At 53.8% G+C, this 10,224-nt stretch overlaps 7 protein-coding genes across 7 annotated transcripts; 4 read left to right on the top strand and 3 right to left on the bottom strand.

The window, feature by feature from the left end:
- Positions 1 to 535: 535 nt before the first annotated feature.
- On the bottom strand, positions 536 to 1,835 carry M421DRAFT_422294 (Metallo-dependent hydrolase). Its single transcript, XM_033593114.1, has one exon. The coding sequence runs from the start codon at positions 1,796 to 1,798 to the stop codon at positions 596 to 598; it is 1,203 nt and encodes a 400-aa protein (XP_033447315.1). The 5' UTR covers positions 1,799 to 1,835; the 3' UTR covers positions 536 to 595.
- A 568-nt stretch (positions 1,836 to 2,403) lies between these two features.
- Positions 2,404 to 3,258, top strand: M421DRAFT_66510 (uncharacterized protein; the record flags this gene model as incomplete). Its single annotated transcript, XM_033596328.1, has 1 exon — positions 2,404 to 3,258. One exon carries the CDS (start codon positions 2,404 to 2,406, stop codon positions 3,256 to 3,258), a length of 855 nt encoding a protein of 284 aa, XP_033447314.1.
- Positions 3,259 to 3,308: 50 nt separating this feature from the next.
- Positions 3,309 to 4,391, bottom strand: M421DRAFT_102130 (SET domain-containing protein; the record flags this gene model as incomplete). Its single annotated transcript, XM_033586730.1, has 2 exons — positions 3,309 to 4,249; positions 4,325 to 4,391. The coding sequence occupies 2 exons, from the start codon at positions 4,389 to 4,391 to the stop codon at positions 3,309 to 3,311; spliced, it is 1,008 nt and encodes a 335-aa protein (XP_033447313.1).
- Positions 4,392 to 4,723: 332 nt separating this feature from the next.
- On the top strand, positions 4,724 to 6,896 carry M421DRAFT_189905 (acetolactate synthase). The gene is made up of 3 exons (XM_033587980.1): positions 4,724 to 4,912; positions 4,960 to 5,122; positions 5,181 to 6,896. The coding sequence occupies exons 1-3, from the start codon at positions 4,908 to 4,910 to the stop codon at positions 6,792 to 6,794; spliced, it is 1,782 nt and encodes a 593-aa protein (XP_033447312.1). The 5' UTR covers positions 4,724 to 4,907; the 3' UTR covers positions 6,795 to 6,896.
- M421DRAFT_189906 (uncharacterized protein) lies at positions 6,897 to 7,612 on the top strand. Its single transcript, XM_033587981.1, has one exon. It carries the CDS (start codon positions 6,999 to 7,001, stop codon positions 7,440 to 7,442), a length of 444 nt encoding a protein of 147 aa, XP_033447311.1. The 5' UTR covers positions 6,897 to 6,998; the 3' UTR covers positions 7,443 to 7,612.
- Position 7,613: 1 nt separating this feature from the next.
- Positions 7,614 to 8,468, bottom strand: M421DRAFT_189896 (uncharacterized protein). Its single transcript, XM_033587979.1, has one exon. The coding sequence runs from the start codon at positions 8,298 to 8,300 to the stop codon at positions 7,890 to 7,892; it is 411 nt and encodes a 136-aa protein (XP_033447310.1). The 5' UTR covers positions 8,301 to 8,468; the 3' UTR covers positions 7,614 to 7,889.
- A 1,235-nt stretch (positions 8,469 to 9,703) lies between these two features.
- Positions 9,704 to 10,061, top strand: M421DRAFT_422291 (uncharacterized protein). Its single transcript, XM_033593113.1, has one exon. It carries the CDS (start codon positions 9,851 to 9,853, stop codon positions 10,013 to 10,015), a length of 165 nt encoding a protein of 54 aa, XP_033447309.1. The 5' UTR covers positions 9,704 to 9,850; the 3' UTR covers positions 10,016 to 10,061.
- The last annotated feature ends 163 nt before the right edge of the window (positions 10,062 to 10,224 follow it).

The following is a 10,224-nucleotide window of genomic DNA, read 5'->3' as shown; positions in this document are numbered from 1 at the left end:
GACCCTTATAGTTAGTAAAGTAGCTAACTTAATTACTAAAAAGGAGGGTAGGGGTTGTAGTAAGGGCAAGACACCTGTAAAGAGGGTGTGTGTTAGACAACACTATAGGCGTTGCAGTAAGATTAGACACAATTCCTATACTTGTAAGGTAGAAATACAGGATGTAGATAATAGTAAAGCTTCTAAATAATACTATCTAGGCCTGCAAACAATTATTTATTTGTGTTGTGTTGTGATATAGCGCTGCGCAGGCGTTCTGTTGTTGAAAGTGCGGCGCTCAGTTGGGTGCGGCGCCCGCTTGTGAAACACGTTAAATCTATTCTATTAATTTCTATATATCGTCTTATAAGGTGGTTGAGATATACCTGTGTAGAGGTGCGCAAAGTTGGTGGAGTGTCACTCGCTTGTACGCGTCACTCGCTTGTAAAGCACGTTGTTGGGTTTTCTATAAAACTAAGTGGACGAGCTAAGAATGTGCACAGGCTAACAGAACACTGTACAGAGCTTAATAAATTCTGTATTGAGTAGGGCTACAGTGCTTGATACACATATGCCTGTTGTAGAAGACCCGAGTTCAGTGACTGTTGAATTGAACCTACGCCGTACCAAACACGAAGGCCTTCCAATTCTTGCCTAGGATGTTAACACCTTCCTCTAATCCCCATCCTTTAATCTTACATATCCTCCTAACGATATCCTCTAGCCTTAGATCCATCTCTTCACCTGCAGTATGTAAGTCGCTCTCAACGAGCAGCATCTCATCCGGCACCGTCTTGATCATGTTCTCAAACCCCGCCGGCGTCTCCTCATTAAGGGCATCACCCAAATTTATCGCCGTACTAAAGCTCGCGAAGATTCGGATCGGTATTGCAGGGTTTAGGTACTGCTTGAAGTTGCTCACACTCCCGGAGTATGAGTGCAGACAGATCTTGGGCGGATACGGCTTTGGCCCACTGCTCTCTTCATCTGCAGCATCGTTGATCTCAGCTTCAACAGTCGCATCATCATGGCCGCGCTTCTTCTTCTCCCGTTTGCTGAGAACTTCCTTTTCATGCCCTTTCCAAAGCTCGTGCAGTGACTCATACACAAGGCCATGCGCCTGCACGCCGTGCACGCTGACGGCCCGTCCCAGCTCCGCAGCTAGTTGCAGTTGTCTCTTCAAAACCTCTTTCTGGTGCGCAGCTTGGCATCGGAATGGCGTCAGGCGCCGCCCTTCTCTGCCTCCCGGTGTCAGCGTAGAGCTGCGTGTGGCCCAGAGATCGGGTGCCCAGGCTTCTGGTATGCGGAAGCTGCGGTCCAGACCAACTTCGCCGACAAGTGCGAATGGATGTTCTTCGAGATGTTTCCGTGTTTGTGAGAGGAAGACTGAGAACGGTGTGGGGTCCGGTAATGCGTTGAAGATGCGGAGATCTTCCTCGCTGAGTTCTGCTCTCGATGGTTGTAAGACTTTCTGATAGTGGTTAACCTTCGCTTCGCCGGTAAGAGTCTCTTGTTCCCGGTCATCGTCGTCTGAGATGTACATCTGATGCGAAAACCATGGATGCCATCCGAAGCATGGGACTATACATTCTGCTTCTGACCAATCGTTGGGATCCATAGACTTGATGCCGTACTGGGATGCTGTTCCGAGAACAAGATGTTGATCTTCCCCTCGTGTTGCCATGATGGTGAGGCATCGCGCTTTCATATCCTGGATCTTAGAGACGTTGGACATGATGTCGGTAGGATGGCAGTGGGCATCGTACACGCCGAGATGCCATGGAAAGGACTCACTATTCCCAGTACTTGGGGGCGTCATCCTTGACTCGAAATACACAATGGAAGGTAGCTTTGTGCAGAAGCAACGATTTCGAGTCTCGTAGAAAGCCACGATGATGCTTGGGATATGATGTGGTGTGGCTCTCTAGCGTGCCCCACTTTCGGTTGGAACTTGACTTGCACAAGGCAAATGCTCCGCATGATGGTCGCTCTTCGACGTACGCCTTGTTTTCCTTTCGATTGTACGGTAAATTTAACTCTGAATAAACGTGGCTCGAGTCTACTGTGAGTCCAATCATTGCGCAGTGCCGACTATGTGGAGAATCTGCATGTATTTACCCGGTCGAGGCTAGGTGGTCTCGATTCTCTACAACCGCAACCCTAGATAACTACATGATCTTCAGATCACTCCTCAAAGTAATGCATTGTCACAATCTTCCAGAATATTGCAGCGGCACTAGTTACCACTCAGAGATATAGGAACTGCAATTATCGACTTCTGATCCATCCTCCACCAAAGAGCCTACTGCCGAAACATTAGCCTAATGCAAATAGCTTATAATTAACCTTCAAGACTGAGCCACTTCTTTCAGGATTCTGCATAACAACTTCAGTCCCGAAGGCCTTCAAAGTCAATTCAACAAGATGACCGAAAAAACCTTTTCGCCCAAGGCCACACCCGGAGGCAAAATCCCCATGCGCGTCCTCGTCCTCGGGCTTCCACGCACCAACACAACATCACTGGTCAGCGCCCTGCGCACACTCGGCTACAGTCCCTACACAATGCGCACGCTCGTCACAACGCCCTCGCACATCAAAATTTGGCGCGAAGCAGTAGCTAGCACGCAACGCGCCTCCGGCCTTCCACTCTCCATCAACGACATCCTGACCTCGCACGACGCCATCGCCGACCTGCCGGGCTGCATGTTCGCCCCGCAGCTCATCGAGGCGTATCCATCCGCCAAGGTGATTCTGACTACTCGGCGCTACGAGGAGTGGCAGCGTAGTATGCGTGAGAGTCTCTGGGTGCTGTTCACGTGGCGGTTGTTTGAAGTTTGCCGGCTCACGGGATTGAGTCCGTTGGCGCCGTTGATCAGGCTCCTGCATGCGCTGTTTGGTGTGCACAACGGAAATCAGTACGAGGGGAATGAGACGAGGAGGGCGTTTGAAACGCATAACGAGAAGGTTAGGGCATTGGTCAGTCGGGAGAGGTTGTTAGAAATCGATGCTGAAGATGAGTGTGAGTGGAATGAGTTGTGCGGTTTCTTGGGGGTCGAGAGGCCGGAAGGCGTAGAATATCCGCGGTTAAAGGAGGAAACCGCTATGCGGGCGGGGTTGGAGCAGACGTGGTGGAGTATGGTCAGGTATTTATGTTTGATGGTTGTGTTGCCGGGGATTGTTCTCGTGGCGGGCGGGTCGCTGTACTTGTACATGGATGATCTGAGGAGCGCAAGAGATTTTTATGTAATCACGCCTTTGAAGGAATACCTGGATAAATAGATGAATGATAACAAGTCAGTCTGCGACCAAGACGGCTATTGCGACCCTATCTACTTTGATACTTTCTTCGATGTCTGGTTCTTCAACTCAGCCTCCCAGCTCTGTATGAAGCTGCTTGTGAGCGAGTACATCTCAGCCGTGAACGCACTTTCCGGATCCTCCATATGTTTGAGCCTGTACCCCTTATTCGCAAAGATCGTCGCCGGCTGCCACTCCTCAACTCTCGCATGACTAATTGCAGCAATGCGATACGCCTTAGCGTAGTAATCCGCAAGACCCTCTTCCTCCACAAGCTCAGCCAGCTGTGAGATTGCTTGAGCATTTTTGTGGGCTTGGCGCCTTGCTGATTTGGACTTGGGTACGTCGAGCGTCAACTGGGGCTCGAAGTCCATGAACGCCTTGCTGATCTCGAGGCGCCGCCGGTCGCTGGCGCGCTTGATGGCGAGATCGGCGGCGCAAGCGGAGCAGGTGCATTGGAAACCGTAGCGATTGAGGTGGTTTTGTCGCTGTTCATGCGTTGAGAGAAGACCGATGTATGAGACAAAAAATTCTTCGCCTTTCTTGATTGGCCTGCTTGCGTATACGACTCTCCTGTTCAGCTTCTTGGCCCAGTAGTAGCTTGTGTTCGGTCGGCAGGAGTGGTTGATTCTGGCAATTCTTGGGAAGAGACCGATTTGCTCGTCGGTGTTGTATGCGTTTGTTCTGAAGATGATGCCGAGCTTCTCCATAGTTGCCTCTTCGTCTGCGGTTGCGTGGTATGTCAGGGACATGACTTCAGCTTGTGCGTCTGCGGAGAGTGTCTCAAACTCCTTTCGAACGAGCTCTGTGACCTGGGCCATGGGATATCCAGAGCCCCTGACGTAGTCTGGCGGATTGATCTTTAGTATTGGTGCTTCTCGCATGACGATGTCGCCGATTTCAAGGTCATGCAGCGCAAAGACACCCAGCCCTTTGCCCTTGCTCGGCTCAACGACGTAGACGTCTGGAGGGCCTTGACAACTGTAGCTGCTGGACTGCCATGATGGAATACCGGACGCGTAGGGCACGGATGGAATGGGCAGTCTACATGTGCCGTGCGCGAACGCGCTTGCTGTGAGTGCCAGTAAGATTGAAGATTGTGTGAGAAACATCATGACGACAGATATAGAGGTTGGAGGTTGGGATCGCTACAACGGCCTACATCAGACCTCTTGTACATTTTGTTCAGTTGATACCTGCAGCTGTGTGAAACACGCTTCAGGCTGCTGCTGTCGCAGCATCCCCCATCGCGCGTCTGGCTGCCTCAGACACAGGGTAAGCTGACTCTCAAACTCCATCTCTGCGGCTAGGTTTGACAGCGGTGACGGCTTCTCTAGACGCAAGTGTGATGAATGACGACGTAGAAGTGGGCCGGAAACGTCTGTCTTATCCGCATTTTGGAGTGCCTAGCCGCGGAATGGGGCCGCAAATGCCGATGCCGCTCACATTCCCGAAGTCGCGTCCTGCACCAGAGACGCTCTCCAACTGCAGCTTGCCCCGCGCTATGGTGGGGCGAGCTCGCAGGGCATGCGAGAAGACGGGCAGGTCTAAAAGCTTTAATAACTGAGCTCGCTGCCCCTGTGAGTCACGTCAGTTGAGACAGACAGCCTGCAGAACCGAGAACAGCCAAGATGGTGTAGGTGATGCACAGAGAAGAGTGTCCCACGGCTGACAGCCGTCTAGATACACAGCATCATTCGCCTTCTTCGAGGCACTGTGGGACGCCGGCGTTCGCAATGTCTTCGTCAACCTGGGCTCCGACCATCCGTCTATTATCGAAGCTATTGTCAAGGGCCAGAAGGAGAAGAAGGGCCAGTTCCCAAAAATCGTCACGTGTCCGAACGAGGTAGGCGGCTTGCACCAGGACATGCACGCGTCGCGATGTATTGGACTGACGCGGACAGATGGTGGCGCTGTCCATGGCAGACGGCTATGCGCGATCCACCGGCAAGCCGCAATGCGTCATCGTCCACGTCGACGTCGGCACACAGGGCCTCGGAGCGGCTGTCCACAATGCCTCGTGTGGCAGAGCGCCGGTGCTCATCTTCGCCGGCCTGTCCCCGCACACAATCGAGGGCGAGATGCGCGGAAGCAGGACGGAATACATCCACTGGATACAGGACGTGCCGGACCAGAAGCAGATTGTCGCCCAGTACTGTCGATACACGGGCGAGATCAAGACGGGCAAGAACGTCAAACAGATGGTCAACCGCGCGCTATCCTTCGCCATGAGCGACCCCAAGGGCCCTGTCTACCTGTGTGGTGCGCGCGAGCCCATGGAGGAGGACCTCACGCCATACCAGCTGAACCTCGACTACTGGCGGCCCGTGGAGCCAGCAGCCCTCCCTCCGAGCGGCGTCAAGAACATTGCAGACGCCTTGGTCAACGCACAGGAGCCGCTTGTCATTGCTGGCTACACGGGCCGCAATCACGATGCCGTGCAAGAGCTGGTCCGTCTGGCAGACAATGTCAAGGGGCTACGCGTGCTCGACACCGGAGGCAGTGACATGTGTTTTCCGGCGAACCACCCAGCATGGCTCGGCCTCCGCTACGGCAATGATCCCAGCATCAAGACAGCCGACGTAATTCTAGTCGTCGACTGTGATGTACCTTGGATCAACACACAGTGTCATCCAAACGGCACAGCCAGCATCTTCCACGTCGACGTCGATCCCCTGAAGCAGCAGATGCCAGTCTTCTACCTGAACGCCATCCAGAGATATCGCGCTGATTCGTACACCTCCTTCTCCCAGCTGAACGAGTACCTGGAGACAAAGCTCAAGGACAAGCTGTCCAGTGAGCTTTTCACAACCCGCTGGTCGGCCCTCCAAGAGTCACACAAGAAGAAGCTCGAAGCCATCGCCAGCGAAGCAAAAGTTGACGACAACGGCCACTTCGCAACGCCCTACTTGTGCCAGCAACTCAAAGCCCTTTGTCCCAGCGACACCATCTGGGCCATCGAAGCCGTGACGCAAACTGGCTTCGTCGCCGACCAGATCCAGGCCACGCTCCCCGGGTCCTGGATCAACTGCGGTGGCGGCGGGCTCGGCTGGTCTGGCGGCGGCGCCCTAGGCATCAAGCTCGCGGCCGACACCGAAGGCAAGAAGCAGTTCGTCTGCCAGATCGTCGGCGATGGGACATATCTCTTCTCGGTTCCCTCGTCGGTATACTGGATCTCGCAGCGCTACAAGATCCCGGTCCTGACCATTGTGCTGAATAACAAGGGCTGGAACGCGCCGAGGAAGTCGTTGCTGCTCGTGCATCCTGACGGCGAGGGGAGCAAGGTTGATAATGTGGAGTTGAACATCAGTTTCGCGCCCACGCCGGATTACTCCGGAATCGCGAAGGCGGCGTCCGGTGGGGAGATCTGGGCAGGGCATGCGAGTACGGCGGAGGAGCTGAGCAAGCTGCTGCCGGAGGCGATCCAGAGTGTGCTTAGTGGGAAGTCGGCGGTGCTTGATGCGCATATTGGCGGGCCGGAGGGTAAGTATGTTGGTGGAAAGGGCAGACTAGGCTGAGCGTGATACCGTCTCATCAAGTCCAAACGTCAGTATAATACACTTTGCTCGCACATTATTGGCCTTCTTATTTTATGTTATCAATGCAGATTTCACCGTGTCTTAGGCTGAGCTGCTCTCAAATCTCTAGCCTATATGTACTGTCCAGAGACTGTCGAATTACGGAGGTCATGAAGACAAGCGCTGACTGACCCCAATTAGCCCATGGCTCTAGCTTTGCATAACATACTCAACTCGGTCGACACGGATTGTGCTTGGTGGATGCCTGCATCGAGCAAACCCGCACAGCCAGCACACGTTACCTGCTCCACAACCCTTAAACACCAACCACCCCGAGCAGCGAACAGCACAGTCCCTCTCTTGCTAAAAGATTGCACATGCTTCCGACATCCTCCGTCGTCAAGTGAAGCGCCGCTCAACGCCCTTCATCCTCCCACCACTCCAGCAGCACCACCAGGTCCTGCCCACCGATCAGCTGCTAGAGCCAGCCCCAGGACACGGCAGCGACCGGTAAAAACCCGTTCTGACGAAAATCCGGGGTGCAGTAGGCGCGGGCCAAGCCTTTCGGTTGCTCTCGCGATAGGCACGGGAGGCTTCGGAACAGCCCTGGTGGATCTGCGGGATACTCGCTCCGCTCGTCGCTCGTGAGTCAGCCCTACTGTGCCGCCGGACGCGCTTCCGATGGTGTATCGTGAGGTGCTGGTGTGCCGGATGAGCGGGGTACACAAGTTTAAGGGCGTTGGGTGACGCCATGGGTTGCTGACAGGGTTGTTTGTTTGCTGGTCATCTGTTGGTCAGTAGGGCGTCACGGCGGTTCACAGCAGCCGCGGGCAGAAACTTGAATTTTAGGTTGGATTGTAATCAAGAGTGTGTATGTAACTGTGCTGCGACCTGATTGTCAGGCCAAACGCCGTCCCAAGACCGTGTGTAGTCTGGATTTTGTGCCGCGTGTGGCTTCTCGGTCAAAAGGAACAATGTTGTAAGTCATAACGCCCGTGTACACTTGTCTGTTCCGTCAGGCAAATTGATGCATCCACTCCCTCGATGCCTCGTGCTGCGCACTTTGAGGTCCGTTCGCACTCCGAGTGTGATGGCTTAGCGCCTGTTAGTCAAGAACCAGCTCTTCACGCCCCGATCCTCAATCTCGCGGTGGCTACGCGGAGGGAGCGGCGCATGACAGGTGTTAAGCGCCAGAGGAGCGAAAGTCGCCTCGCTAACGCTTGGTGAACGGGCATCCTTTGCGGGTAGACTAGGTGGCGAGCCACCAACAGAGTCTGTGGCGGTGGAAGTCGACGCGACTGAGGAAACCGACTGGTGTCGGGGCATGCTGACGGACCGGTTGGAAAGAAACCCGTGAGCAGGCTGCTCGGGCAGCTGAGCGACGGCGGCGATGGATAGCTCGTTACTGCTGGTGCTGGAAGGGACATCGCCAGCGCGCTTGAGGGGCGTGTTGAGAGAGAGAAAGTTCTTGGGGAACGGGATGTGGTATTGGCCAGAAGTAGACATTGCGCCAGGGTGTTGGTTGTTGTGGTTATGTGTGGGTGTGGTTAATTGTGAGTTGGAAGTTGAGGAGAGGGGCAGTGGTTTGCTGAGAGAGAGCAAGGCAACCGGCGCGTTTATGTACGGGTGAGTGGGTTGTTGTGGGTTGTGATTGCCAATGGTCCGCTGGTCCCGTGGGTGAGAGAATTTGAGGCTAGTGCGTGTTGGAATTGGCTGTTGTGACTGGTTGAATGGATTGCGATAATTCGTTATCTGGAGAGGAATCTCCGGTGACTTTATACTGTACCTTGTGTGCCTAGTCAACTTGTGTAGCGAAGAGAATAGTGGAGAGGCTAGCTCTGCATGAAGGTACAAGTTTCCTCAAACAACGTGCAGCCTGGGGATGCAGCGCGGGATGTCACAGTTGCTTCCGCACTTGTGTTCATGGCTGTGAGCTTTGTGAGTACTGTCGATCCTAGGGATCCGGGCCGTAAGGGATGTTCCGGTGTAGAGGGTGGATAGTGTGCAGCAGATGGTAAACGCGGCTAGACTTGGCAGCAACGTGCTTAATCTAATGCGCGAGCTGCTTGTCGTACTTGCGCAGCGGCTAGTGTCTGAACAGGTCTTTTGAAGCTCTTAGCTGTGGGTTCTTGTATGGTCTGAGGCACGACTTGGTTCAATCGCCCTTGGCAAAGCTTTACGAGAGGTGCAAATTATTATCTTCGTGTTTTAGGCTGGCGAAGGCTGAAAAGCAACAAAGAGTTCCAGAAGGGTTTGGGATAGCTGCTTGTGGTTTCAATGTTTTGATCCTGTCTGAAGAACAACTGCTTGGCGGGGAAGTTTGGCGCGGCAGAGTGGAGACTCCTGATGCACAACGGAGAATTGACAGGAAGCCGAGGACGAGTCTAGAGCAGGGACACAGACGGGGAGGCGCGTTTTTGACAACGAGTCAGGGTTCGGCCTAAGGAAGTGGTGAAGATGCACAACAAGGTTTCCATCTCGAGGCTCAGATTTCCAACACCAAGCTTGAGGGAAAGACTCGTCCGGCTTACACAGAGAGAATCGGGATAAGATCGGGGCACAAATCTTGGAAACCCCACCTTCTTGACGGCTTTCGTGATCAGACACGGTCATTCGGCGCGCGAAAGCGGGTCAGAGTAAGTAAAACTACCACGTTCGTTCAGCGAGACAGTTCTATGGCGGGATGTTTCGACGAAAACGTCGTACGCGTTGCAAGGATATGACGTGAAAGCTGCACGTCTCTGAAGGTATTCTGTGATAGGTTCCAGCAAGGTGCTAATCACGATGGTCCCTCAACGTGCATAAGCCTCCTACTTGCAAATCCCACGACCAGAGGCCCATGTGAGCAACTTTTTGTTTTGGCTACAGCTCTTCTGGGGAGCTAGGCGGTGGTGGGAAGGCGCGTGCGTCGCGGTTCCGGGGGGTCATTTTGGCCGTAGGCGCGGATCCGCTGGCAATTCGCTACAAATGGTTACAAATGGAAGTGTAAGGCCGAAGTTAGCCTGGTGCACAAGATGATGAAATGCACGATCGTGCCATGGTGTGATTGAAGAGGAATGGACGAGCGGAGGGGTGAAATTGCAGCCAAAGAATCGGCGAAAGGTGCGAGTCTCGGCTCCTATTGCATCTTATCGCTGACGAGCAAGGTGACACCTTTCATGGCCAGCTTTTGTTTCATCATGACGACGCAGCGTCGTGCAGCGTACGACAGGCGACAGTAATACAATTTATCGACAAGCCATGGCATGCACGCTTTGACAAGCCGCTCCAAAGTCGTCACGACGGAATGCCTCCTCGCCTTGAGTTACGCGGTAAGTTTCGCATCCTTCAATCGTCAGTCTTTAGATTGGCGACGACGACACAATCCTTGGCTGCAACTCATACTTGCCTTGTCTCAACCTCGGTCCGCGTTCGTTTGACTGGCCGTTTC

This window comes from Didymella exigua (genome assembly GCF_010094145.1).
Source record: "Didymella exigua CBS 183.55 unplaced genomic scaffold M421scaffold_19, whole genome shotgun sequence".
NCBI lineage: Eukaryota > Fungi > Ascomycota > Dothideomycetes > Pleosporales > Didymellaceae > Didymella > Didymella exigua.
Note: the sequence above shows the minus strand (reverse complement) of the source record. Positions and strands in the feature narration are given on the sequence as shown.